The 26,428-nt window shown below is 37.0% G+C and overlaps 1 protein-coding gene across 2 annotated transcripts in view; it reads right to left on the minus strand.

Annotated features, from left to right (window-relative positions):
- HDX (highly divergent homeobox) overlaps positions 1–26,428 on the minus strand; it is a 211,569-nt gene that overhangs the window by 86,150 nt on the left and 98,991 nt on the right. For both annotated transcript variants that reach the window (XM_086386237.1, XM_086386238.1), the window contains exon 5: positions 5,150–5,296. In XM_086386237.1, coding sequence (XP_086242363.1) covers positions 5,150–5,296 — 147 coding nt within the window. The remainder of the gene's footprint in view (positions 1–5,149; positions 5,297–26,428) is intronic.

Genomic DNA, 26,428 nt, shown 5'->3' on the forward strand with positions numbered 1-26,428 from the left:
ATGTGCGCTTGAGAAAAAGGTGAAATTCATTGTTTTGGGATGAAATGTCCTATAGGTATCAATTAGGTCTAACTGGTCTATTGTATCATTTAAAGTTTGTGTTTCCTTGTTAATTTTCTGTTTAGTTGATCTATCCATAGGTGTGAGTGGGGTATTAAAGTCTCCCACTATTATTGTGTTATTGTTAATTTCTCCTTTCATACTTGTTAGCATTTGTCTTACATACTGCGGTGCTCCCATGTTGGGTGCATATATATTTATAATTGTTATATCTTCTTCTTGGATTGATCCTTTGATCATTATGTAGTGACCTTCTTTGTCTCTTTTCACAGCCTGTTTTAAAGTCTAATTTATCTGATACGAGTATTGTGACTCCTGCTTTCTTTTGGTCCCTATTTGCATGGAAAATCTTTTTCCAGCCCTTCACTTTCAGTCTGTATGTGTCCCCTGTTTTGAGGTGGGTCTCTTGTAGACAACATATGTAGGGGTCTTGTTTTTGTATCCATTCAGCCAGTCTTTGTCTTTTGATTGGGGCATTCAACCCATTTACATTTAAGGTAATTACTGATAAGTATGATCCCGTTTCCATTTACTTTATTGTTTTGGGTTCGAGTTTATACACCATTTTTGTGTTTCCTGTCTAGAGAATATCCTTTAGTATTTGTTGGAGAGCTGGTTTGGTGGTGCAGAATTCTCTCAGCTTTTGCTTGTCTGAAAAGCTTTTGATTTCTCATTCATACTTGAATGAGATCCTTGCTGGGTACAATAATCTGGGCTGTAGGTTATTTTCTTTCATCATTTTAAGTATGTCTTGCCATTCCCTCCTGGCTTGAAGAGTTTCTATTGAAAGATCAGCTGTTATCCTTATGGGAATTCCCTTGTATGTTATTTGTTGTTTTTCCCTTGCTGCTTTTAATATTTGTTCTTTGTGTTTGATCTTTGTTAATTTGATTAATATGTGTCTTGGGGTGTTTCTCCTTGGGTTTATCCTGTTTGGGACTCTCTGGGTTTCTTGGACTTGCGTGATTATTTCCTTCCCCATTTTAGGGAAGTTTTCAACTATTATCTCCTCAAGTATTTTCTCATGGTCTTTCTTTTTGTCTTCTTCTTCTGGAACCCCTATGATTCGAATGTTGTAGTGTTTAATATTGTCCTGGAGGTCTCTGGGATTGTCCTCATTTCTTTTAATTCGTTTTTGTTTTATCCTCTCTGATTCATTTATTTCTACCATTCTATCTTCTAATTCACTAATCCTATCTTCTACCTCTGTTATTCTACTATTTGTTGCCTCCAGAGTGTTTTTAATTTCATTTATTGCATTATTCATTATATATTGACTCTTTTTTATTTCTTCTAGGTCCTTGTTAAACCTTTCTTGCATCTTCTCAATCCTTGTCTCCAGGCTATTTATCTGTGATTCCATTTTAATTTCACGATTTTGGATCAATTTCACTATCATTATTTGGAATTCTTTATCAGGTAGATTCCCTATCTCTTCCTCTTTTCTTTGGTTTGGTGGGCATTTATCCTGTTCCTTTATCTACTGGGTATTCCTCTGTCTCTTCATCTTGTTTAAATTGCTGAGTTTGGGAGTCCTTTCTGTATTCTGGCAGTTTGTGGAGTTCTCTTTATTGTGGCGTTTCCTCGCTGTGTATGGGTTTGTACAGGTGGCTCGTCAAGGTTTCCTGGTTAGGGAAGCTTGTGTTGGTGTTCTGGTGGGTGGAGCTGTGTTTCTTCTCTTTGTTCAGTCGCGCTGTGGGGAGGGAGGGAGGGATGCTGCAAACAAATGACACTGGCGTGCGCCTGCAGTGCCTCAGCCACACTGGGTCTGCCCCCGCTCACGGCGCGTGTAGCCTCCCTGCCCACACTGCTCGGGCTCTAGGTTTTTCCGCCGGGAACAATCCGAGGCTAGCCCTGGGTTGCATGCACCTCCCAGGTCCAAGCCGCTCAGGTTCAGGCACTCAGGTAGTCCTCAGAGGCACAGACTCAGTTGGGCCTGCGTTTTGTGCTCTTCCCAGGTCCGAGCAGCTCAGGTGATGAGGTGTTTGGCGAGCGCCAATGCTGCGACTTATCGCCTCCCCGCCACTTGGTTATCTGGGTGTAAAACTGGCGCACCTTCTCAGGCAGATGTTGACCGTCCAGACCCCCAATAAATTTTAGTTAGCAAAGAAGCCAGTTTTATAGATAATGTCTCTCTGGGGCTGCGATTGCCCCCCTCTGGCTCTGGCTGCCTGTCACCAGAGGGGGAAGGTCCGCAGCCGGCTATCTCTGTTCAGTTCTTTGCTCCGTGCGTGGGCTGGCCGTGTCCTAGGTTAGGGCCGGCTTTTCGCATGGTAGATATCCCACAGTCTGGTTTGCTAGCCCAAATTATTTCGCTCAGATAGTGCTCAGGGTATTCAGGCCAGACTCCCACTCTCAGCGATGCAGCCCACGCCGCGCCTCCCTGCCCAGCCCCCGCTTGCTAATGGCGGATGCAGGCGTCTGCGCTGCTTCTCCGCTGGGGGAGTTACCGTAGGGCTCACAATCTGCGAGTTTTAATTGTTTATTTATTTTTTCTCCCTGTTATGTTACCCTCTGTGCTTCCAAAGCTCGGCACGGATTCGGCAGTGAGAAGGTTTCCTGGTGTTTGGAAACTTCTCTCTTTTTAAGACTCCCTTCCCGGGACGGAACTCCATCCCTCCCTCTTTTGTCTCTTTTATTGTCTTTAATATTTTTTCCTACCTCCTTTCAAAGAGTTGGGTTGCTTTTCTGAGTGCCTGATGTCCCCTGCCGGCATTCAGAAGTTGTTTTGTGGAATTTACTCGACTTTTAAATGCTCTTTTGATGAATTTGTGGGGGAGAAAGTGTTTTCCCCGTCCTACTCCTCCGCCATCTTGGCGCCTCCCTCCTGTAATTAATTTTTATTGGAGTATAGTTGATTTATAATGTTCTAATAGTTTCAAATGTACAGTAAATTGAATAAATTTTATGTATATCAATTATTTTTCAGATTCTTTTCCCATATAAGTTATTATAGAATATTGAGTAAGATTCCCTGTGCTATACAGTAGGTCCTTGTTAGTTATCTATTTTATATATAGCAGTGTGTATATGTTAATTCCAATTTCCTAATGTATAACTTCCCCTCCATTTTCCCTTGGCAACCATAAGTTTGATTTCAAAATCTGTGAGTCTGTTTCTATTTTGTATATAAGTTCATTTGTATTATTTTTATTAGATTCCACATATAAGTGATATCATATAATATTTATCTTTGGTATGATAATCTCTAGGTCCATCCATGTTGCTGCAAATAACATTATTTCATTCTCTTTTTATGACTGAATGATATTTCGTTGTATGTATGTACTACATCTTCTTTATCCATTTCTCTGCCAATGGACACTTTAGGTTGCTTCCATGTCTTGGTTATTGTAAACAGTGATGCAAAGAACACTGCAGTGCATGCATCTTTTTGAATTATAGTCCTCCCCACATATACATCCAGGAGCAGGATCTCTGGGTCATATGGTAGTTCTATATTTAGTTTTTAAGGAACTTCCATACTCTTCTCCATAGTGGTGGTACCAATCTGCATTCCCACCAACAGTGTAGGAGGGCTCCCTTTTCTCCATAACCTTTGCAGCTTTACTGTATGTAGATTTTTTGATGATGGCCATTGTAATTGGTTTGAGGCATTTTTCAAAGAACTAGAACAAAACATTTTAGAATTTGTATAGAAACACAAAAGAACCCAAGTAGCCAAAGTAATCTTGAAAAAGAAAAACGGAGCTGAAAGAATCAGGCTGCCTGGCTTCAAACTACACTACAAAGCTACAATAATCAAATCAGTATGGTAATAGTACAAAAACAGATATATAAATCAATGGAACAGGATAGAAAGTCCAGAGATAAACCCACACACCTATGGTCACCTAATCTATGAGAAAGGAGGCAAGAATATACAGTGGAGAAAACATAGTTTTTTCAATAAGTGGTGCTGGGAAAACTGGGCAGCTGCATGTCAAGGAATGTAATTAGAACACTGATGTAAGACTTGGACTATAAAGAAAGCTGAGCACCAAAGAATTGATGTTTTTGAACTGCAATGTTGGAGAAGACTCTTAAGAGTCCCTTGGACTGCAGGGAGATCAAACCATCCTAAAGGAAATCAATCCTGAATATTCACTGGAAGGTCTGATGCTAAAGCTGAACCTCCAATACTTTGGCCACCTGATGCGAAGAACTGACTCACTGGAAAAGACCCTCATGCTGGGAAAGATTGAAGGCGGGAAGAGAAGTGGATGACAGAGGATGAGATGGTTGGATGGCATCACCAACTCAATGGACATGAGTTTGAGTAAACTCCAGGAGTTGGTGATGGACAGGAAGGCCTGATGTGCTGCAGTCCATGGGGTTGCAAAGCGTTGGACACGACCAAGCAACAGAACTGAACTGAACTGAAATAATACCACATGGGCTTCCCTGGTGACTCAGCTGATAAAGAATCTGCCTGCTATGTGGGAGACCTAGGTTTGATCCCTGGATTGGGAAGATCTCCTGGAGAAGGGAAAGGCTACCCACTCCAGTATTCTGTCCTGGAGAATTCCATGGACTGTATGGGGTTGCAAAGAGTCAGAAACCACACAAAAAAATAAATTCAATGCATTAAGGACCTAAATTTAAGGATGGATACTCTAAAACTCTTGGAAGAAAACATAAGCAGAACACCCTGACATAAATCACAGCAAGTTCTTTTTCAGTCTACCTCCTAGAGTAATGAAAATAAAAACCAAAATAAACAAATGGCACCTAATTAAACTTAAATGTTTTTGCACAGCAAAGGAAACTATAAACAACACGAAAAGACAATCCTCAGAATGGGAGAAAATATTTTCAAACAAAGCTCCTGACAAAAGATTCATTTCCAAAATGTACAAACCTCTCACGCATCTCAATATCCAAAAAAAAAAAAAAAAGACCCAATCAAAAAATGGACAGATGTTCTGTGTAGCTATTTCTCCAATGAAGACATACAGGTAGCCAAAAAAGCACATGAAAAGATGTTCAACGTTACAAATTATTAGATAAACACAAATGATGAAATTTTTAAGGCTTTCATTTATGACACTCATCAACTACAACATGAAAATTATTGAAAATCCCTTACCCGAACTATTTCACAGTCAACACTTAATTCAGTTGCAACTGCTTCAATTTTTTCTCGACAAACAGAGCCAAGGCTGGTCATGCCATTGTCCCAGTACTTCTTAAGAGTGGCTAAGTCTTGGTCACTGAACTGAGTGCGATCTTGTAGCTGTAAAGAACATTTTTAAAAATTAGAATAATCAATAATCAAATATTAAGGGGCATCATCAGAGCAAGATGTGCTAGGTTACTTTCAATACATAAATTGATTTCATAATTCTTATTCTGTGTTTCCCCATTCTGAAATGGACATTTTCATGGTATTTATTTCTATGCGATGAACATGTGCTAGAATAAAATAGGTAAAAAAAGTTAACTGATAGAAATTAAGCAATGCTGATTTTAAATGGTTGTAATCACACAAATAATACAGGTAATTGTAGAAGATACAAATGCATTTTTAAAAGAAGATAATTTAAATCACTAACCATCATGGAAATTACATTTGTTAATTATAATTATATTCTCTCAAACTTTTCTCTATAATGCATATATTCATACTCACACTGCATATATTAAAAATTACATGTCACAATGTTGTCTTTTGATAAATTGATCTAGATTTACTATAGATAAGCTCTAATTAATGTTATAATTAATTAAAATGTTAAATAAGAGAAATGCAAGAAGATAATGTTCTTTTAATATCATAAAAAATATTTGGCAAAACTAATACAATTATGTAAAGTTTAAAAATAAAATAAAATTTAAAAAAAAGAACAATCACATTTATGTCTTCAGAAAGTTTCAGAATAAGCCTGTATTTTTAATTCTTAGCTTTTTTAAAAACCAAGTAACTATGGACTTTATATATTGTTTTAATTCAATGAATCCTAGGGGTATCCCCAAGAAATAAGTTAGAAGCAGGATAGAATAATGACTTTTATTTGTGAATAAGAAGACATGAAAAGAAATGACAAAGGTCTTTCTTTCAACAGGGCACAGAGATATCATGGTAATTAGAAATAGACATATATATCTGATTTTTTCTAGTAGTTTTATCCCTATGATGTCTCCAATTATTTCAAGGGGTGGTTAAAAAATCTATAAATTAACTTTAATTAAAAATATATATTCTGTAAAATCTTGTATGAGTATATGTGTGTTTGTGATGAAAGAGTGAGAGTGATGAGAAAGTCGGAGAAAGCCTGTGAGAGTGAATGAGTAGAGAATTAAAGTGGCAAATCATGGCATGAGGTATGAGGTTCTGTTGCTGCCTTCTGCCTAAGAGTAAATGATCTGGTCCCACACAGAGGTTAGACTTCAAAGCCTTCCTAGACATAAATGGTTTTGAACGTTTCTTCCTTAACTGAAATTTAAAATGGGGCTGTACACTGGGACGACCCAGAGGGATGGTACGGGGAAGGAGGAGGGAGGAGGGTTCAGGATGGGGAACACGTGTATACCTGTGGCGGATTCATGTTGATATATGGCAAAACCAATACAATATTGTAAAGTTAAAAAAAATAAATAAATAAAATGGAACTCTCTTCTAAATTCATTTCAGGTAACAATGAAAGGTAGTGTATAAAACATGTAAACCATACTTAAAAAGAGTTACCATAGCTAATGAAAGTGAAGTTGCTCAGTCGTGTCCGACTCTCTGCGACTGCATGGACTCCTCTGTCCATGGGATTTTCTAGGCAAAAATACTGGAGTGGGTTGCCATTTCCTTCTCCAGGGTATCTTTCCCACCCAGGGATCGAACCCAGGTCTCCCACAATGCGGGCACGCTTTACCGTCTAAGCCACCAGGGAAACCCATTATCATAGCTAATACTGATATAATAATAAACAACAGGTGCAAATTTGTTTTAAAGCTACAATTTTTGAAAACAAAATTTAGCTATCAGGATGAAAAAGCAATATATGAATTCTCAGTTTACTAACAAGAAAATGAAGTTAAACTGTATGGTTAACATATGTCTCTCAGTAAGACATATAATACAGCTTTTCTTTGTGTGTTAATGAATTTCAATACTGGCTAGATCTCTTCTCCCTGCTATAGTTAAAAACAAACAAACAAACAAACCCTGATTAATAACATCTATTACAAGTACTAGTACTAAATTACATGTGTACAATAAAAGAATCAAAGCATGTCATCCAAGTTTTTTTTTTAATCAAGTAAAATAATGATCAAGTTATTTATAACATAAAAATTTTATGTGTCTTTCCTATATCAGAGTTTGGCAAGATGTCAGAGTAGGACGGTGCTCATATTCTCCTGCAAGAACACCAAATTCACAACTAGCTGCTTAACAACCATTGACAGGAAGCTGTTGGAACCCACCAAAAAAAAAAAAAAAAAATACCCCACATCCAAGGACAAAGGAGAAGCAGCCACAGCACTCTTGGAGGGGCACAATCATGTTTAAAATCAAACTTCATACCTGCCAGAGACTCTTGGAGGGCATAAACAAAACCCTGTGGGCACTAGGACCCAGGGAAAGGAGCAGTGACCCCCCCCCACAAGAGAGAGTCAGATCTGTCTGTGAGTGTTTGAAGTCCTCCTGTGGAAGCATGGGTCAGCAGTGGCCTGCTGCAGGGACAGGGGCACTGGTAACAGCAGTCCTGGGAGCCAAAGTATGAGGTATGAGTTCTCTTGAAGGAGGGCACCATTAACCCCACAACAGAGCCTCTGGGTGGGTGATCCACAAACTGGAGAACAATAATACCAAAGAAGTTCTTGCACTGTTGCAAAAGTTTTAGGCTCCACAACAGACTTCTCAACCAGGGGATCTGGCAAATCGACTGAGAATCCTCAGGGAATCTGACTTTGGAGGTCAGCGGGATTTGATTACAGAAGTTCCACAAGACTGGGGGAAATAGAGACTCTTGGAGGGCACAAAAAACAAGACTCAGAGATCAAATTGCCAACATCCATTGGATCATAGAAAATGGGAGGGTAAGTTTCAAGGGAATTACAGAAAACATCTGTTTCATTGACTATGCCAAAGTCTTTGACTGTGTGGATCACAATAAACTGGAAAGTTCTGAAAGAGATGGGAATACCAGACCACCTTACCTGCCTCCTGAGAAAGCTTTATTCAGGTCAAGAAGCAAAAGTTACAACTGGACCTGGAACAATAGACTGGTTCCAAATTGGGAAAGGAGTACATCAAGGCTGTACATTGTCACCCTGCTTATTTAACTTCTATGCAGAGTACATCATGTGAAATGCTGGGCGGGATGAAGCACAAGCTGGAATCAAGATTGCTGAGAGAAATATCAATAACCTCAGATATAAGATGACACCACCCTAATGATAGAAAGTGAATAGTAACTAAGGAGCCTCTTGATGAAGGTGAAAAAAAAGAGAGGAATGTTGCTGCTGCTAAGTCACTTCAGTCGTGTCCGACTCTGTGCAACCCCAGAGATGGAAGCCCACCAGGCTCCCCCGTCCTTGAGATTCCCCAGGCAAGAACACTGGAGTGGGTTGCCATTTACTTCTCCAATGCATGAAAGTGAAAAGTAACTAAGGAGCCTCTTGATGAAGGTGAAAGAAAGAGAGTGAATAAGCTGGCTTAAAACTCAACATTCAAAAAAACTCAGATCAGGGCATCTGGTCCCACCATTTCATGGCAATAAATGGGGAAACAATGGAAACAGTGACAGACTTTATTTTCTTGGGTTCTCAAATCACTGAAGATGGTGACTGAAGCCATGAAATTAACAGACACTTTCTCCTTGGAAGAATAGCTATGACCAACCTAGATAACATATTAAAAAGCAAAGACATCACTTTGCCAACAAAGGTCCATATAGTCGTGTGAGGGTTAGACAATAAAAAAGGATGAGTACTGAAGAATTCATGCTTTTGAACTGTGGTACTGGAGAAGACTCTTGAGAGTCCCTTGGACTGCAAGGAGATCCAACCAGTCAATCCAGTCTTAAAGGAAATCAGTCTTGAATATTCATTGGAAGGACTGATGCTGAGGCTAAAGCCCCAATACTTTCACCACCTGATGCAAAGTGCTGACTCACTGGAAAAGACTCTGATGCTGGGAAAGATTGAGGGCAGGAGGAGAAGAGGGCAACAGAAAATGAGATGGCTGGGTGGCATCATCGACACAATAGACATGAATTTGAGAAAACTCAGGGAAAAAGTAAAGGACAGGGAAGCCTGGTGTGCTGCCTTCTGTGTGGGTCACAAAGAGTAAGATGAGACTAAGCAACTGAACAACTCCTTTATTGTTTGTACAATAGTTGTGGGGTTGAAAATTTCAAAACCAGAGAGCAAAATTAATGGGAGCATTGTTCTAGGTAGATTCAAATAATTCATCATAACAGCCAGCATAAATATTCCCATATTTTTCCATTGTACCAAATTCTCCACTGCAAGCTAGCTTACATTATTGTTGAAATGGAAAGAATAATGAACAGAACAGTGAATACACTCAGCAAGTTAAGTTGTAATTCATTTAGAGGACATCCAAAGCCAATTCATCCCTAAAATTGAACTAAATAAAACCTGATTTGATTTGTTAGAAATGTGCTAGGATCTTAGCATCAGCAATACTGAAGGTGACAACGCCCATTATGACAACGCCCATTAAGTAGAAGCTTATGGGGGAAAGGGAAATTTTTTTTTTTTTTACTGTAATACTTTTATTTTGACATAATTTTTTTTTACAACCTTTTGATTTTATTTTATTTATTTTTTTTTAAATATTTAAAGTGACATTGGGATGCCTGATATACATTGTAAAAAGAGTCCTGCTATCTTGTTAATTAACAAGGCCATCACCTTACATATTTACAGAACAGGCTTATGGACTCTGTGGGAGAGGGAGAGGGTGGGAAGATTTGGGAGAATGGCATTGAAACATGTGAAATGTCATGTATGAAATGAGATGCCAGTCCAGGTTCAATGCACGATGCTGGATGCTTGGGGCTGGTGCACTGGGACGACCCAGAGGGATGGTATGGGGAGGGAGGAGGGAGGAGGGTTCAGGATGGGGAACACATGAGAAATAAAGGAATAAATTTAAAAAAAAAAGATGAATAAGGTCTGAGGACATAAAGTATAACATAAAGACTATAGTTGATAACATTGAATTCTATAATTGAAATTTTAAGAGTGTCAAACTTAAATGTTCTCACCTAAAAAAGTAAAAAAAAGGGAAATTATTTTTAAAGCTCCTAAGAGCATATTCTAACTTAGATAATAAGTAAGGTAATAAAAATCAACTAGCAGTAAAACTGAATACTCATTTAAGGAAGAAAAAATGTGTATCCTTAAGGTTCATACTTCCCTGAGGAAACCTGAAGATGAAATCAGTTTTGTCTCTCTGAAGAGTTGTGAGCCATGCTCAGTCACTCAGTCACATCCAACTCTGAGGCCCTGGAGTATGTTGCCATTCTCTTATCCAGGGAATCTTCCTGACTCAGGGATTGACCCTGGGTCTTCTGAATTGCAGGTGTATTCTTTACTGTCTGAGCCACCAGGGAAGTCTCTTTGTCTCTCTATTGGACTTAAGCCACTTTCACTTTACAAGACATCCCTCAGCTTAAACTGCTGATTTAAGTGATGGAGACATATTAGTCAATTATGTTGTAGATTTTTGTGAGGAGTAACATTCCAGTAACCCTGGAAACCTAGGTTAAAGCTGAGGTTTGGCCTATGTGACCAGGTAATTATTTTGATTTCACTTGGATTATATTGTAACACAATAGAAAAAAAAAATCTTCTGTCCTCTTCACCAATTTTAAGAACATTTCAAGGAATTTACTTCTTTGATTTTTCTTTTTAAATAAAACTGAGTGACAAAACTCTGATATTGGGGAGCATAGTTTCTTGTTTTAAGTATGTGTCTTATTAGAGTTAAATGTAGAAATGAATTATATATTTGTACTCAGAAGCAATCCTTTTGAAACAAGAACTATTACAAATGTTAAACTCAACTAACAGTTCCTTACTCCCTCAGTTTTCCATATGATGTGCATTATTCTGTCATATCCCAACCAGCAGTCCAAAGAGTAATGTATGCTGCAGAGATTTCAAACTAGCTTTGTGAAAGCTTGTTCATTTTCCCTCTAGATAATGCTAGATAATGGGCTACTTAATAGGAGGTATCATGCATTTTTGCTTTTATTTTCATTGTAAAAATGAAAGTAATTATGTACTTGTTTAACAAATTCAAACAGAAGGATATAAAATGGGCTACAATCTCTCTTCCTTTCTTAGGTACAAACTCCCAATCCTGACACTGTCAGTAGCTTCCTGAGTAAGTTTCCAGGGTAAAAATGTATATACACTTAGAAAAAACAAACCAATGATACTATAAACTTAACTTCACTTATTATATTTAGAAGATCTTTCCATATCATCATTATATCATGTGTATATCATCAGGATACCATCGATACACTTCAATCATTTTAACTGTTACACTGTATTCCATCACATGGACACTATACAATTTACTTATGCAATTGTTATTCAATATTATCTAATTATGTTATATGGGCTACTTTATATCTTAAAAGATGATGCTGTTAAAGTGCTGCACTCAATATGCCAGCAAACTTGGAAAACTCAGACGAGGCGACAGGACTGGCAAAGGTCACTTTTCATTTCAACCCTAAGAAAGCAATGTCACAGAGTGTTCAAACTACAGCACAATTATACTCATCTCACATGCTAGGAAAATAATGGTCAAAATTCTCCAAGCCAGGCTTCAACAGTACATGAACCGTGAACTTCTGGATGCTCAAGTTGGATTTAGAAAAGGCAGAAGAACCAAGATCAAATTGCCAACATCGGTTGGGTCATAGAAAAAGCAAGAGAGTTCCAGAAAAACATCTACTTTTGCTTCATTGATGGTGCCAAAGCCTTTGACTGTGTGGATCACAGCAAACTGTGGAAAATTCCTAAAGAGATAGGGATACCAGACCACCTTTTCTGTCTCCTGAGAAATCTGCATGCAGGTCAAGAAACAGCAGTTAGAACCAGACTTGGAACAATGGACTGGTTCAAAATTGGAAAAGGAGTACATCAAGGCTCTATATTGTCACCCTTCTTCATATTTAACTTATGTGCAGAATACATCATATGAAATGCTGGGCTGGATGAAGCACAAGCTAGAATCAAGATTACCAAGAGAAATATCAATGACCTCAGATGAAGCACAAGCTAGAATCAAGATTACCAAGAGAAATATCAATGACCTCAGATAGGCAAATGATACCACCCTTATGGCAGAAAGCAAAGAGGAACTAAAGAGCCTCCTGCTGAAAGTTGAAAGAGGAGAGTGAAAATGATGGCTGAAAACTCAGCATTCAAAAAACTAACATCATGGCATCTGGTCCCATCATTTCATGGCAAATAGATGGAGAAACAATGGAAACAGTGACAGATTTTATTTTCTTGGGCTCCAAAATCACTGCACATGGTGATTGCAGCCATGAAATTGAAAGACATTTGCTCCTTGGAAAAAAAGTTATGACCAAACTAGACAGCATATTAAAAAGCAGAGACATTGCTTTGCCAACAAAGGTCCATCTAGTCAAAGTTATGGTTTTTCCAGTCATCATGTATGGATGTGAGAGTTGGACTATAAAGAAAGCTGAGCACCAAAGAAGTGATGCTTTTGAACTGTGGTGCTGGAGAAGACTCTTGAGAGTCCTCGGACTGCAGGGAGATCAGACCAGTCAATCGTAAAGGAAATCAGTCCTGAATATTCATTGAAACCTGAATATTCATTGATGCCTGAAGCTGAGTGACTGAACAGATCTGAACTGAATTATGTTATCTAATTTAGCTATCTAAGGATAGACATTAGGTGATTTTCAGGTTATTGTTATTAAAATCAATGCTGAAATGGATATTCTGGTATATATCTTGCTTTATATTTGCAGTTATGTATAACAGGAAATTCCAAGCTATGTGTTTCCAGTTCTTCAAGTTGACAAAGAAAGGATTCCCAACACCAGACAGATGAAACCACCATGTTTATGTGAGTCACATATACTCACAGCCTGTAAGAGGAGAACACTGTATGCCATACAGGAACATATGAGAATATTGAAAACAGAGTGAACAAGCAAGGGCTGTGGTGTAACCCTGAAGCATGGTGAAACCTCTCTTTCCCATAAGAGGATATGATCGACCTGTTTGAATCATTTTGTCGGCTAGCAGGGAACTGAAGCTTGCCATTCAGGGATAAATAGACATTGTGTCTTGTCCCTGTGCTAAGGAGAGTTGTTTGAATATGGTATTTCATCTGCGGGAACAGGATGGGAAGGGGAACTTGGGGTTGAGCCATAATTCAAGACCCTCTTGGCTTTTCCCAGATGTCAATACACAAATAATGTGGAAACTTAATTTTAGATTTTACAGCACAAAATGGAATTGGTTGCCCAAAGAGTATGTGCATTTAAAATATTTTGTAAATATAGACAAATTGCCCTTGGATAAGGGCTGAAATATATGACAGTCCCTATTTTCCTGTATCTTTATCAATGCTAGGGATTATCCAACTTTATAATTATTACTAGTTTAGTGAAAGATTGTATCTTGCTGTTTTGATTTGTATTTCTTTAAATAAGACCAAGGGTTTTTGTATGCTTAATGGCCTTATGAATTTATTTTTCTGAAAAATGCTTATCTAAAGTATGATGCATTTTTTTCTTATTATTTTTTAAATTTGTATACTCTTAGTGACAAGAACTGTGCTAAACATATGTTAGATATCTTTTTTTTTTTTTTTTTTTGTAAATAAGGGTATTTTTAATCATATGGAATATGTTTCCTATGATTAGTAATACACTGTGTGAAGTCACATCAGTCATCCAATGTGACTCTTTGTGACCCTATGGACTGTAGTTCTCCAAACTCCTCTGTTCATGGGATTCTCCAGGCAAGAATACTGGAGTGGGTTGCCATTTCCTTCCACAGGGGACCTTGCTGATCCAGGGATTGAACCTACATCTCCTGAATTGCAGGCATATTCTTTACCATCTGAGTCACCAGGGAAGCCCCATAGTTCTTATAATTGGCTATATTGTTCCAATATTAATTTAGCAATTAATAAAATTAGGGAAAAGTTATTTAAAAATAAATCAAAGTAGGAAGTCCACATCAAAGAGTACAAATGAACATATCTATAAAACAGAAATATAGTTTACAGATGTAGAAAACAAACTTATGGTTATCTAGGGGTAAGGAAGGGGAGGGATAAAATGGAAGATTGAGATTGTCATATACACACTACTATGGGCTTCAGTGGTAAAGAATCAGCCTGCCAATGCAGGAGATGCAGGTTTGATCCCTGTGTCACGAAAAACCACTGGAGAAGGAAATGGCAACCCCTTCCAGTATTCTTGCTTGGAGAATACCATGATCAGAGGAGCCTGGCAACTCCATGGGTTTGCAAAAGATTGGACACAACTTAGTGACTAAACAAAACACAACTGTATATGAAATAGGTAACAAATAAATACCTACTGCATAGCACAGGAAATTTGACTCACTACTCTGTAAAGGCCTATGTGAGATAAAATCTAAAAATGAATGACTGTATTTATATATATATATATATATATATATATATATATAAACTAATTCACTTTGTTGTACACCTGAAACTAACACATTGGAAATCAACTATACTCCAACGGACTAGATCTGATAGACAGAGTGTCCGATGAACTATGGATGGAGGTTCATGACATTGTACAGGAGACAGTGATCAAGACCATCCCCAAAAAAAGAAATGCAAAAAAGCAAAATGGCTGTCTGAAGAGGCCTTACAAATAGTTGTGCAAAGAAGAGAAGCAAAAAGCAAAGGAGAAAATGAAAGATATATCCATTTGAACGCAGAGTTCCAAAGAATAGCAAGGAGAGAGAAAAAAGCCTTCCTCAGTGATCAATGCAAAGAAATAGAGGAAAACAAAAAATGGGAAAGACTAAGGATCTCTTCAAGAAAATTAGAGATACCAAGGGAACATTTCATGCAAAGATGGGCTCACTAAAGGACAGAAATGGTATGGACCTAACAGAAGCAGAAGATGTTAAGAAGAGGTGGCAACGATACTCAGAAGAACTATAAGAAAAAGTTCTTCATGACCCAGATAACCATGACAGTGTGATCACTCACCTAGAGCCAGACATCCTGGAGTGTGAAGTCAAGTGGGCCTTAGGAAGCATCACACGAACAAAGCTAGTGGAGGTGTTGGAATTCTAGCTGAACTATTTCAAATCCTAAAAGATGACACTGTTATATTGTTGCACTAAATGTCAGCAAATATGGAAAACCCAGCAGTGGCTACAGGACTGGAAAAGGTCAGTTTTCATTCCAATCTCCAAAAAAGGCAATGCCAAAGAATGTGCAAATTACCACACAATTGAACTCATTTCACATGCTATCAAATAATGCTCAAAATTCTCCAAGCCAAGCTTCAACATTATGTGAACCGAGAACTTCCATATGTTCAAGCTGGATTTAAGAAAGGCAGAGGAATTAGAGATGAAATTGCCAAGATCCACTGGATCATAGAAAAAGCAAGAGAATTCCAGAGAAAATATCTATTTCTCCTTCATTGACTATGCTAAAGTCTTTGACTGTGTGGATCACAACAAACTATGAAAAATTCTTAAAGAGATGGGAATACCAGACCATCTTACACACCTCCTGAGATATCTGTAAACAGGTCAAGAAACAACATTTAGAACAGGACATTGAACAATGGACTCATTCCAAATTGGGAAAGGAGTACGTCAAAGCTGCATACTGTCACCCTGCTTATTTAACTTATATGTAGAATACCTCATGTGAAATTCTGGCCTGCATGAAGCATAAGCTGGAATCAAAGATTTCTGGGAGAAATGTCAATAACCTCATCTATGAAGATGAAACCACCCTTATGGCATAAAACGAAAAGGAACTAAAGAGCCTCTTGATGAAAGTAAAAGAGGAGAGTGAAAAAGCTGGCTTAAAACTCAACATTCAAAAAACAAACATCATGGTACCTGGTTCCATCATTTCACAGCAAATAGATGGGGACACAATTGAAACAGTTTCAGATTTTATATTCTTGGGCTCCAAAATCACTGCGGATGGTAATTGCAGCCATGAAATCAAAAGACACTTGCTCCTTGGAACAAACACTATGACAAATCTAGACATCATATTAAAAAGCAGAGACATTATTTTCCTGCAAATAGTCCGTATAGTCAAAGCTATGGTTTTTCTGGTAGTCATATATAGATGTGAGAGTTGGACCATAAAGAAGGCTGAGCACCGAAGAACTGATGCTTTTGAACTGTGGTGTTGGAGAAGACTTTCAAGAGTCCCTTGGACTGCAAGCAGATCAAGCTGTCAAACCTAAAGGAAGTCAGTCCTGAATATTCATTGGAAGGATTGATGCTGAAGCTGAAGCTCCAATACTTTGGCCACCTAATGTGAATATCTGACTCATTAGAAAAGCCCATGATGCTGGAAAGATTGAAGGCTGGAGGAGAAGGGCATGACAGAGGACGAGATGGTTGGATGACATCACTGACTCAATGGACATGAGTTTGAGCAAGCTTCAGGAGATGGTCAAGGACAGGGAAGAATGGTGTGCTGCAGTCCATGGGGTTGCAAAGAGTCAGACACGGCTGACTGACTGAACAACAACAAAAGCTAAAAAGAATAAAACAAATGATAAATGCCATCAAGGCAATAATAACCAGTTTTACTCTGTCCTATGCTAAATAATCTTTTACAGAAAATTTTTAAAATGTTAATTCTTGGACTTCCCTAGTGATCCACTGGTTAAGAATCTTCCTGCCAATGCAGGGGACATGTGTTTGATCCCTGATACACGAAGATCCTACATGCCACAGTGCAACTAAGTCCATGTACTGCAACTGCTGAGACCTGTGCTGAGAGGCCCATGCACCATAACTAGAGATTAGCCCTTACTTGCTGCAGCTAGAGAAAGCCTGCATGCAGCAACAAAGACCCAACATAGCAAGAAAGAAAAAAAGTTAATTCCTATTTCCAATGTTGTAGTTAAGTAACCTTTGCTTTGCTGCATTTGTTATGGTATAAATATTTTTGATCATATTCCAAAAATTTGCTTAGCTTTTAACTAGAACCTACTAGAAGGCAGAGACTAAAAGACTTTTTCTTTGTATAACACTTAGCATAGATTTAAGAGCATAATTTTTTGGGGTAGGCATGTGACTCATAGAACTGCAGAGAAAGTAGATCACTAGCAATTCCCCAGTCCAGACTGGACAATTTCAAAATTATCCAAGATAAATATGTATAAGTACTCATGTATGGTTATCCAGAGTATAAAAGAAGGAAGGAGGATCTGTTCAAGTAACCAGAAGGTTTTAAAGTGTGAAAACGTTTGCAACCCACTGTAATTAAATTATAAGTAAAATAACTGGCTTAATTATTTTTCATACAAAAATTCTCTTGCATAGGAAAATAGCTTAGAGAGTTATAAATTTTAGATAACTTTAGCATGTTTAACAATAAAGCATTCAAATAAAGACTTGTCTCATAACAAGACTAAAATCTATAACGTGGAGGTGTTACTGATTAAAGCAGGTAAATGTAGAAATTGAGAACTACTCTTCAATCAATTTAACTTGAAAGACTAAAATATTGTGCAATGCATTGCAGGCATTATGGGTATCACTACAGCCTTCTGAGGAATGGAAAATGGAATTATACAGTGTAAAGCCTTTTCAAACTGGCTGTTTCTGTTAGCAATATATTTTTAAGATTAATCAATATCTTTGCATGACTTCATAGCTCATTCCCTATTACCATTGAATAGTATTCCAATTGTATTCAGTATGCCAATTTGTTGATTCATTTGCTTATTGAAGGACATCTTTGTAGCTTCAAGTTTTTGATGATTATGAATAAAGCTTATGTGAACATTTTCATGCAAGATTTGGGTAGAAATAAAATTTCAAATCAGTTAGGAGTATGACCAAGAGTGTGACTGCTGGATCATGTATTCCAAAGTGGTTGTACTATTTTATATTCCCATCACCAATAAATGAAATTTCCTGTCTCTCCTCATCAAAAAATGCTATCTTAGCATTTTGGATTTAGCCATTTTAGTGGGTCTATAACGTTTTGACTTATAATATATACAATCAAAAAATCACATGGATATACATGGCTGATTCATGTTAATGTATGGGAAACCCATCACAAAAATGTAAAGAAATTACCTTCAAATTAAAAATAAATAAATTAATTCTAAATTAATAAATTAATAATTAAATAAATGAATTCTTTTAAATCACATGGCATTTTCATACTAAAGACACTGGTACTTTGCAAAGTCATCTTTGTGTGAATTTTTCCCCAAATAATTTTTAAAACTATAATTTTATATTTGTGCTTATGCTAAAATTTATGCTTGCTTAGAAAATATTCTAAAAAGTCTGGAACTATTCGCTCCAGTATGATTTTGGGAAACATCACAGTAATTAATTCATTTTATCAGTCACATTAGAATAAAGTATTTGCTACCTGCATACAGAAAATCTTAGACTCTGGTCAAACTTTCCAGTAGCTTTGAAACAACAAGCAATTGTAATATAAATGAGTAAATTGACAAGCACCATTAGAAAAAATAAGGGTTAAATAGAATGTTCTTTATGCTTTATGTAACATTAAAAAATGGTAAGGGTACTTGGATGAAGGTGGTCTGGTCAAAAGGTACAAACTTCCAGATGTAAGATAAATAAGCATTGAAGTACAACATGATGACTATCGTTAACACCACCATATAGTATATTTGAAAATTGTTAGGAGAGCAACAATTCTCTCTCATGTCCAACTCTTTGTGGCCCCATGGACTATACAGTCCATGGAATTCTCCAGGCCAGAATACTGGAGTGGGTAGCCTTTCCCTTCTCCAGGCCATCTTCTCAACCCAGAGATCAAACCCAGGTCTCCTGCATTGCAGGCAGATTCTTTACCAGCTGAGACACAAGGAAAGCCCAATACTAATACTTACACACCAAATACTAAACCAGAAAAATAAAGGATAGTACATTGATTTAGGATAGAGGAAAGACAAAAAGGAAAAGACACTGTGGATTTTTAGAGTGTTTCTGAAAAAAACTGAACTGGAAATCTCATTTTAAAAAATTTCTAATTCTTATTTTTTGGTTAACCCTTTACAAAGAAAGTCTATCTTAATTGACATGTAACTGTTCTAATCATATAACTCCTGAACAAAAAGAATAGATTAATCTAGTTAGCTTCTTAGACCAAAAAATGTATCTGAATTTTAAAAATATTTTTATTTACCTATTTTTAAAAGCAGATGCTTTCATTTTATACCTTTTTAGATTTAGAGCATTGATGGCAATTACATGGCATTGTATAGGCCAACTGGAGAATTCACATTCCATGGTGGATGAAATCCTATGAGTAATTGATTAACAGATCTGTAGTAAACTGTGACAATAGTATAGATTTTTACAGCAGGATTTTTGGAGCAGAGAAATCTTAATTTTTTTTTTCAAATTTTTATTTTATATTGCAGTATAGCCGATTAACAATGTTGTGATAGTTTCAGGTGAATGGAGAAGGGATTCGGCCATACAGACATGTATTCAGTTCAGTTCAGTTCAGTCGCTCAGTCGTGTCTGACTCTTTACGACTCCATGGACTGCAGCACACCAGGCTTTGCTGTCTGTCACGAACTCCTGGAGTTTGCTCAAACTTATGTCCATCAAGTTGGTGATGCCATCCAACCATCTCATACTCTGTCATCCCATTCTCCTCCTGCCTTCAATCTTTCCTAGTATCAGGACTTTTTCAATGAGTCAGTTCTTTACATCAGGTGGCCAAAGTATTGGAGCTTCAAATTCATCATCAGTCCTTCCAGTGAATGTTCAGGACTGGTTTCCTTAAAGATTGACTGCTTTGATCTACTTGCAGTCCAAGGAAATTTCAAGAGTCTTCTCCAATACCACTGTTCAAAAGCATAAATTCTTTGGCACTCAGCATTCTTTATAGTCCAACTCTCACATCCATACATGACTACCGGAAAATCCATAGCTTTCACTAGATGGACCTTTGTCAGCAAAGTAATGTCTCTGCTTTTTAATATGCTGTCTAGGTTGGTCATAGCTTTTCTTCCACGGAGCAAGTGTCTTTTAATTTTATGGCTGCAGTCACCATCTGTAGTGATTTTTGGAGCCCAAGAAAATAAATTTTGTCATTGTTTCCAGTGGTTCTCCATCTATTTGCAAACATGGAGTGATGGGACTGGATGCCATGATCTTAGTTTTTTGAATGCTGAGGTTTTTTTTTTTTTTTTTAATTCTTATTTTAATTGGAGGCTCATTACATTATAATATTGTACTGGTTTTTGCCATACGTTGACATGAATCAGCCATGGGTGTACATCTGTTCCCCATCCTGAACCCTCCTCTCACCTCCCTCCACATCCCATCCCTCCGGGTCATCCCAGTGCACCAGCCCTGAGCACCCTGTCTCATGCATTGAACCTGGACTGGCGATCTGTTTCACATATGAAAATATACATGTTTCAATGCTATTCTCTCAAATCATTTCACCCTTGCCTTTTCTCAGAGTCCGTAAGACTGTTCTATACATCTGAGTCTCTTTTGCTATCTTGCATATAGGGTCATTTAGAAATAGGGTCATTACCATCTTTCTAAATTCCATATATATGCTTTAGTAAACTGTATTGGTGTTCTTCTTTCTGGCTTACTTCACTCTGTATAATAGGCTCCAGATTCATCCACCTCATTAGAACTGATTCAAATGTATTCTTTTTAGTGGTTGAGTGATATTCCATTGTGTATATGTACCACAGCTTTCTTATCCATTCATCTGCCGATGGACATCTAGGTTGCTTCTATGTCCTGGCTGTTATAAACAGTGCTGCGATGAACATTGGTGTACACATGTCTCTTTCAATTCTGGTATCCTCGGTGTGTATGCCCAGCAGTGGGATTGCTGGGTCATATGGCAGTTCTATTTCCAGTTTTTTAAGGAATCTCCACCCTATTCCCCATAGTGGTTGTACTAGTTTGCTGAATGCTGAGTTTTAAGCCAACTTTTTCCCTCTCCTCTTTCACTTTCATCAAGAGGCTCTTTAGTTCCTCTTAACTTTCTGCCATAAGAGTGGTGTCATCTGTGTGTCTGAAGTTACAGGTGTATTCCTTCTCCTCCAAACTTCCCTCTCATCCAGGCTGCCACATAACATTGAGCCACGTTCCTGGTGCTATACAGTACGAGCTTATTGATTATTTATTTTAAACATAGTAAAGTGTACATGTCCATCCCAAACTACCTAACTCTCTCTTCCCCACACTCCTGCTCCCTGCATTCATTTTCTAAGTCTGTGAGTTTGTTTCTGTTTTGTAAGTAAGTTCATTTGTATCATTTATGTTTAGATTTTGCATTTAAAGGATGTCATATGATATTTCTATTTCTCTCTCTGACTTACTTCACTCAGTATGACAATCTCTAGGTCCATCCTTGTCGCTCAAAGGAGATACATATATTTTGTGTGTGTGTGTGTTTGAAATATTTCTTAAATTTATTTTTAATTGGAAGATAGTTGCTTTACAATATTGTGCTGGCTTCTGCCATAAAACAACATGAATCAGCCACAAGTATACATAAGTCCCCTCCCTCCTGAACCTCCCCCAACCCCCACCCCATCTCAACCTTCCAAGTTGTCACAGAACACTGAGTTGAGCTCCCTGTGCTATATAGCAACTTCCCACTAGCTATCCATCTTACACATGGCAATACATATATATATATTTCAGTAATATATTCTCAATTTGTCCCTCCCTCTCCTTCCTTCTGCTGTGTCCAAAGTCTGTTCTCTGTCTGCCCTACAAATTGGATTAGCAATACCATTTTTCTAGATTCCATATATATGCATTAATATACAAAATTTGTTTTTCTGTCTCTGACTTACTTCACTCTGTGTAACAGGTTTTAGATTCATCCACCTCACTACTACTGACTCAAATGTGTTCATTTTTGTGGCTGAGCAATATTCCATTGCATATATGTACCACATCTTCTTTATCCATTCATCTATTGATGGACATCTAGGTTGCTTCCATGTCCTGGCTATTGTAAATAGTGCCGCTATGAACACTGGGGGGTGTGTGTGTGTTTCAATTATGATTTTCTCAAGGTATATGTCCAGTAGTGGGATTGCTGGGTCATATGTTAGCTTTATTTCTAGTTTTGTAAGGAATTTCCATACTGTTCTCCCTAGTAGTTATAGCAATTTACATTCACAACAGTGCAAGAGAGTTCCCTTTTCTTCACACCCTCTCTAGCATCTATTTTTTGTAGTGGCCATTCTGACTACTGTGAGGTGTTACCTCATAGTAATTTTGATTTGCATTTCTTTAATAATAAGGGATGTTGAGCATCTTTCCGTGTATTTGCTGGCCACCTGTACTGTGTTTTGTTTTGTTTTGTTTTGTTTTTGAGAAATGTCTGTTTCGGTCTTCCTCCCACTTTTTGATTGGGTTGTTTATTTTTCTGGTATTACAAACCTTTGTATCATTAAGATATACATATCTCATATTACATACAGTTTCTACTATTTTCCAAATACCACAAGTGTGTCACATCTGTAGTATATTTAAGCAGTGGTATGACTCAACAAATTTAGAAACAATCAGCAGAGTTTCTGAAAACTCATCAAATTTTTTATTGTCCAGTAATTGACTGATCAATTTTAAGTCAAAACAGCAGATCTAAGGTCCTCAGATGGAGAATACTGTAATATAATACATTGTCAATTTATTTCAATATACTTACAAGTAAACGCTCAGAACTTTATTTTATAGGTGATGAAAGAGAAGCTTGCCGAGAAGATTGGATAAACAAACATAAACTGAAGGCTAAATGGCATTAAAGACTGAAATGTGTGATGCAAAAAGTAAGCATTATGAAATTTCAGATGAAAGAGAGCTATGTAGGTGGTCACTGGGGAGGACTGTGAGTTGAAGTTTGAGGCACGAGTAAGATTTTATTGGGAAAGATGAGAGGAAGTGGAAATAGTGAAAGTGCAGGTGAGGATACCAGAGAATATAATAGATTTGCTCAAGTGGCAAAAGGAGGCAACAACGTCCACTGAAAAATACACTTAAACAGTCAGGGTGGAACCAGAAAATAGCAAGCTCTAATGCTAGAATAAATTTTATTAGATTCCATAAGCAATGAGGAGGCACAGTGGCTGCATGAACAGAAGATGGATATGAAAGAAACTATATAAATGCTAAACAGAATTACAGAAACCAAACTGGGGAAACTTTTATTTCAAATATCACAAGAGAAAGGAACATAACTATGAATTCCAAATGAAAGACTGAGATATAATTATTAAACAATGGACAAATAATTCATATATATGTAATGCACTATATTTTTTAAACCCCTAGTTTTCACTCTAGAGAAACTCTAGAGAAATTCTACAGTAGTCTTCCTGAGATTGCAAAAACAAAAAACCTTTTGAGTAGTGGAACAGTCAAGTATCAACATGCACACTGTAGTAAATATTCTTTCACTGCAGTTAGGCCTATTTACTACTACAGGCTGCCCCTTTCATCCCTAAACTGTTGCTTTTTTTTTTTCTCCATAGTACTTAATATCTTCTGACATATAATTCATTTGCTTATTTTATTTGTTTATTATATATGTCTCTTGACTACAAAGTGAGCTCCACAAAGGAAGGGATCTTTTACTGTGTGGTTCCTATTATATGCCAAATGTTCCATCAATGCCTGGAACATAGTGAGAACTTCAAATTAAAATATTTGCTAAATGAATAATTGACAGCATGCATGAACATGGGAATTACGTTAAAATAAATTATAGTTTATTATATTATCTATTTAAAGAAACAAATTATGAAGTTATTTAAAATAGGTGAAAAGGATAAAGCAAGGGGTATTATGTAAATGTTTTTATGTTTAACTACCATTATCTTTCAAGTTCCATGAGTAATTATTTTGATTTGAGTAAGAATTTGAAAGATGTGAGAATCTAAGATGTGTGAAGTTAAATAAGCAGGGTGACTACATATAAGGTGGTCTGGTATGTCCATCTTTTTAAGAATTTTCCATAGTTTGTTGTGATCCATACAGTTAAAGGCTTTAGCATAGTCAATGAAGCAGAAGTGGATGTTTTTCTGGAATTCTCTTGCTTTTTCTAAGATCCAAAGGATGTTGGCCTACACCTGTAAACAAAGCCTAATATCACCCAGCTGCCAACAGCATCCAGTGCAGTGTACCTCAGCAAAACAATAAGTAAGACCAAAACACAAAGACTATCATCAGCAGACAGGATTCCACAGACACTGCAAAATATACCACTTCACACAGCCCTACCCATCAGAGGAAAAAGAAAAAAAACCTCACCTCCTCCCACTAGACCACAGGTACAAGGCACCCTTAATAAGAAGTCAACACAAACCAATGAACCAACCTTTCCCACTGAAGGTAAAAACCAAAAGGAAAAAGTAATACAACCCTGAAGCCTGGGTAAAGGAGACCTCAAACAGAATAAGTTAGGCGGAAAAAATGAAAAGATAGAGAAATACAGCACAAATGAAGAAACAAGATAGACACTCACAAGACCACATAAACAAAGAAGGAATAGGTAAACTACCTAAAAAAGCATTCAGAATAATGATAGTAAAGATGTTCCAGAGCCTCAAAAATAGAATGGACATAATGCAAGAAGCAATTAACACAATTAATACAATCAATAAAGACATAGAGAAAACAAAGAATAAACATATAGAGATGAATAACACAATTACGGATATTAAAAATACTCTAGAAGGAACCAAAACTAGAATAACTGAAGCAGAAGAACAGATAAATGAGCTGGAAGAGAGAATGTTTGAAATAACTGCTCAAGAGCAGAATAAAAGAAAAAGAATGAAAAGAACTGAGGATAGATCCAGAGACCTCTGGGACAATATTAAACACACCAATATTCAAGCTATAGGAGTCCCAGAAGAAGAAGAGAAAAAGAAAAGCACTGAGAAAATTTTTGAAGAGATTATAGTTGAAAATTTGCCTAACATGGGAACAGAAATAACCAATCAAGTCCAAGAGGGGCAGAGAGGCCAATACAGGGTAAACCCAAGGAGAAACAGATTGAGAAACATATATGAATCAAGTTAACAGAAGTAAAGGAAAAGAAAGAATATTAAAAGAAGCAAGGGAAAAGCAATAAGTAACGTAGAAGGGAAAACCCGTAAGATTAACAGTTCGTGTTTGAGCAGAAACTCTGCAGGCCAGAAGGGAATGGCAGGATATATTTAAAGTACTGAAAGAAAAAAGCTACAACCAAGATTACTCTACCCAGCAAGGATCTCATTCATATTGATGGAGAAATCAAAAGCTTTACAGACAAGCAAAACTTAAGGGAATTTAGCACCACTAAACCAGCTTACAACAAATATTAAAGGAACTTATATAGAGAGTAAACACAAGTGAAAGGAAAGACCTACAAAAACAAAGACAAAACAATTAATAAGATGCCAATAGGAACATATATTTCAATAATTACTTTAAATGTAAATGGGTTAAACACTCCATCTGAAGGATACAGACTGGCTGAATGGATACAAAAACAAGACCCATATATATGCTGTCTACAAGAGACCCACTTCAGAACTAGAGACACATATAGACTGAAAGTAAAAGGATGGAATAACATATTCCATGCAAATGGAAATCAAAAGAAATCTGGAGTAGCAATTCTCATTTTAGACAAAATAAACTTTAAAATAAAGTATAAGAGATAAAGAAGGACACTATGTAATGATCAGAGTATAAATCCAAGAAAAAGACATAACAATTGTAAATATCTATGCACCCAACATAGGTGCACCTCAATACATAAGACAAACACTAACAGACATAAAAAGGAGTAAATGACAGTAAGGGGCTTTAACACTCAACTTGCACCAATTGACAGATCATCAAAACACAAAATCAATAAGGAAACACAAACTTTAAATTAAACATTAGACCAAATGGACCTAGTTGATATCTTCAGGACTTTCCACAAAAATACAGAAGAATAAACTTTTTCCTCAAATGCACATGGAACATTCTTCAGGATAGACCACTTCTTGGATCACATATCACTTCAGTAAATCTCAAAATTGAAATCATATTAAGCATCTTCTCTGACCACAATGATATGAGACTAGATATCAATTAAAGAAAGAAAAAAAAAACA

This window comes from Bos grunniens, chromosome X (assembly GCF_055505025.1).
Source record: "Bos grunniens cultivar Pamir isolate PY7600 chromosome X, Bosgru_T2T1.0, whole genome shotgun sequence".
NCBI lineage: Eukaryota > Metazoa > Chordata > Mammalia > Artiodactyla > Bovidae > Bos > Bos grunniens.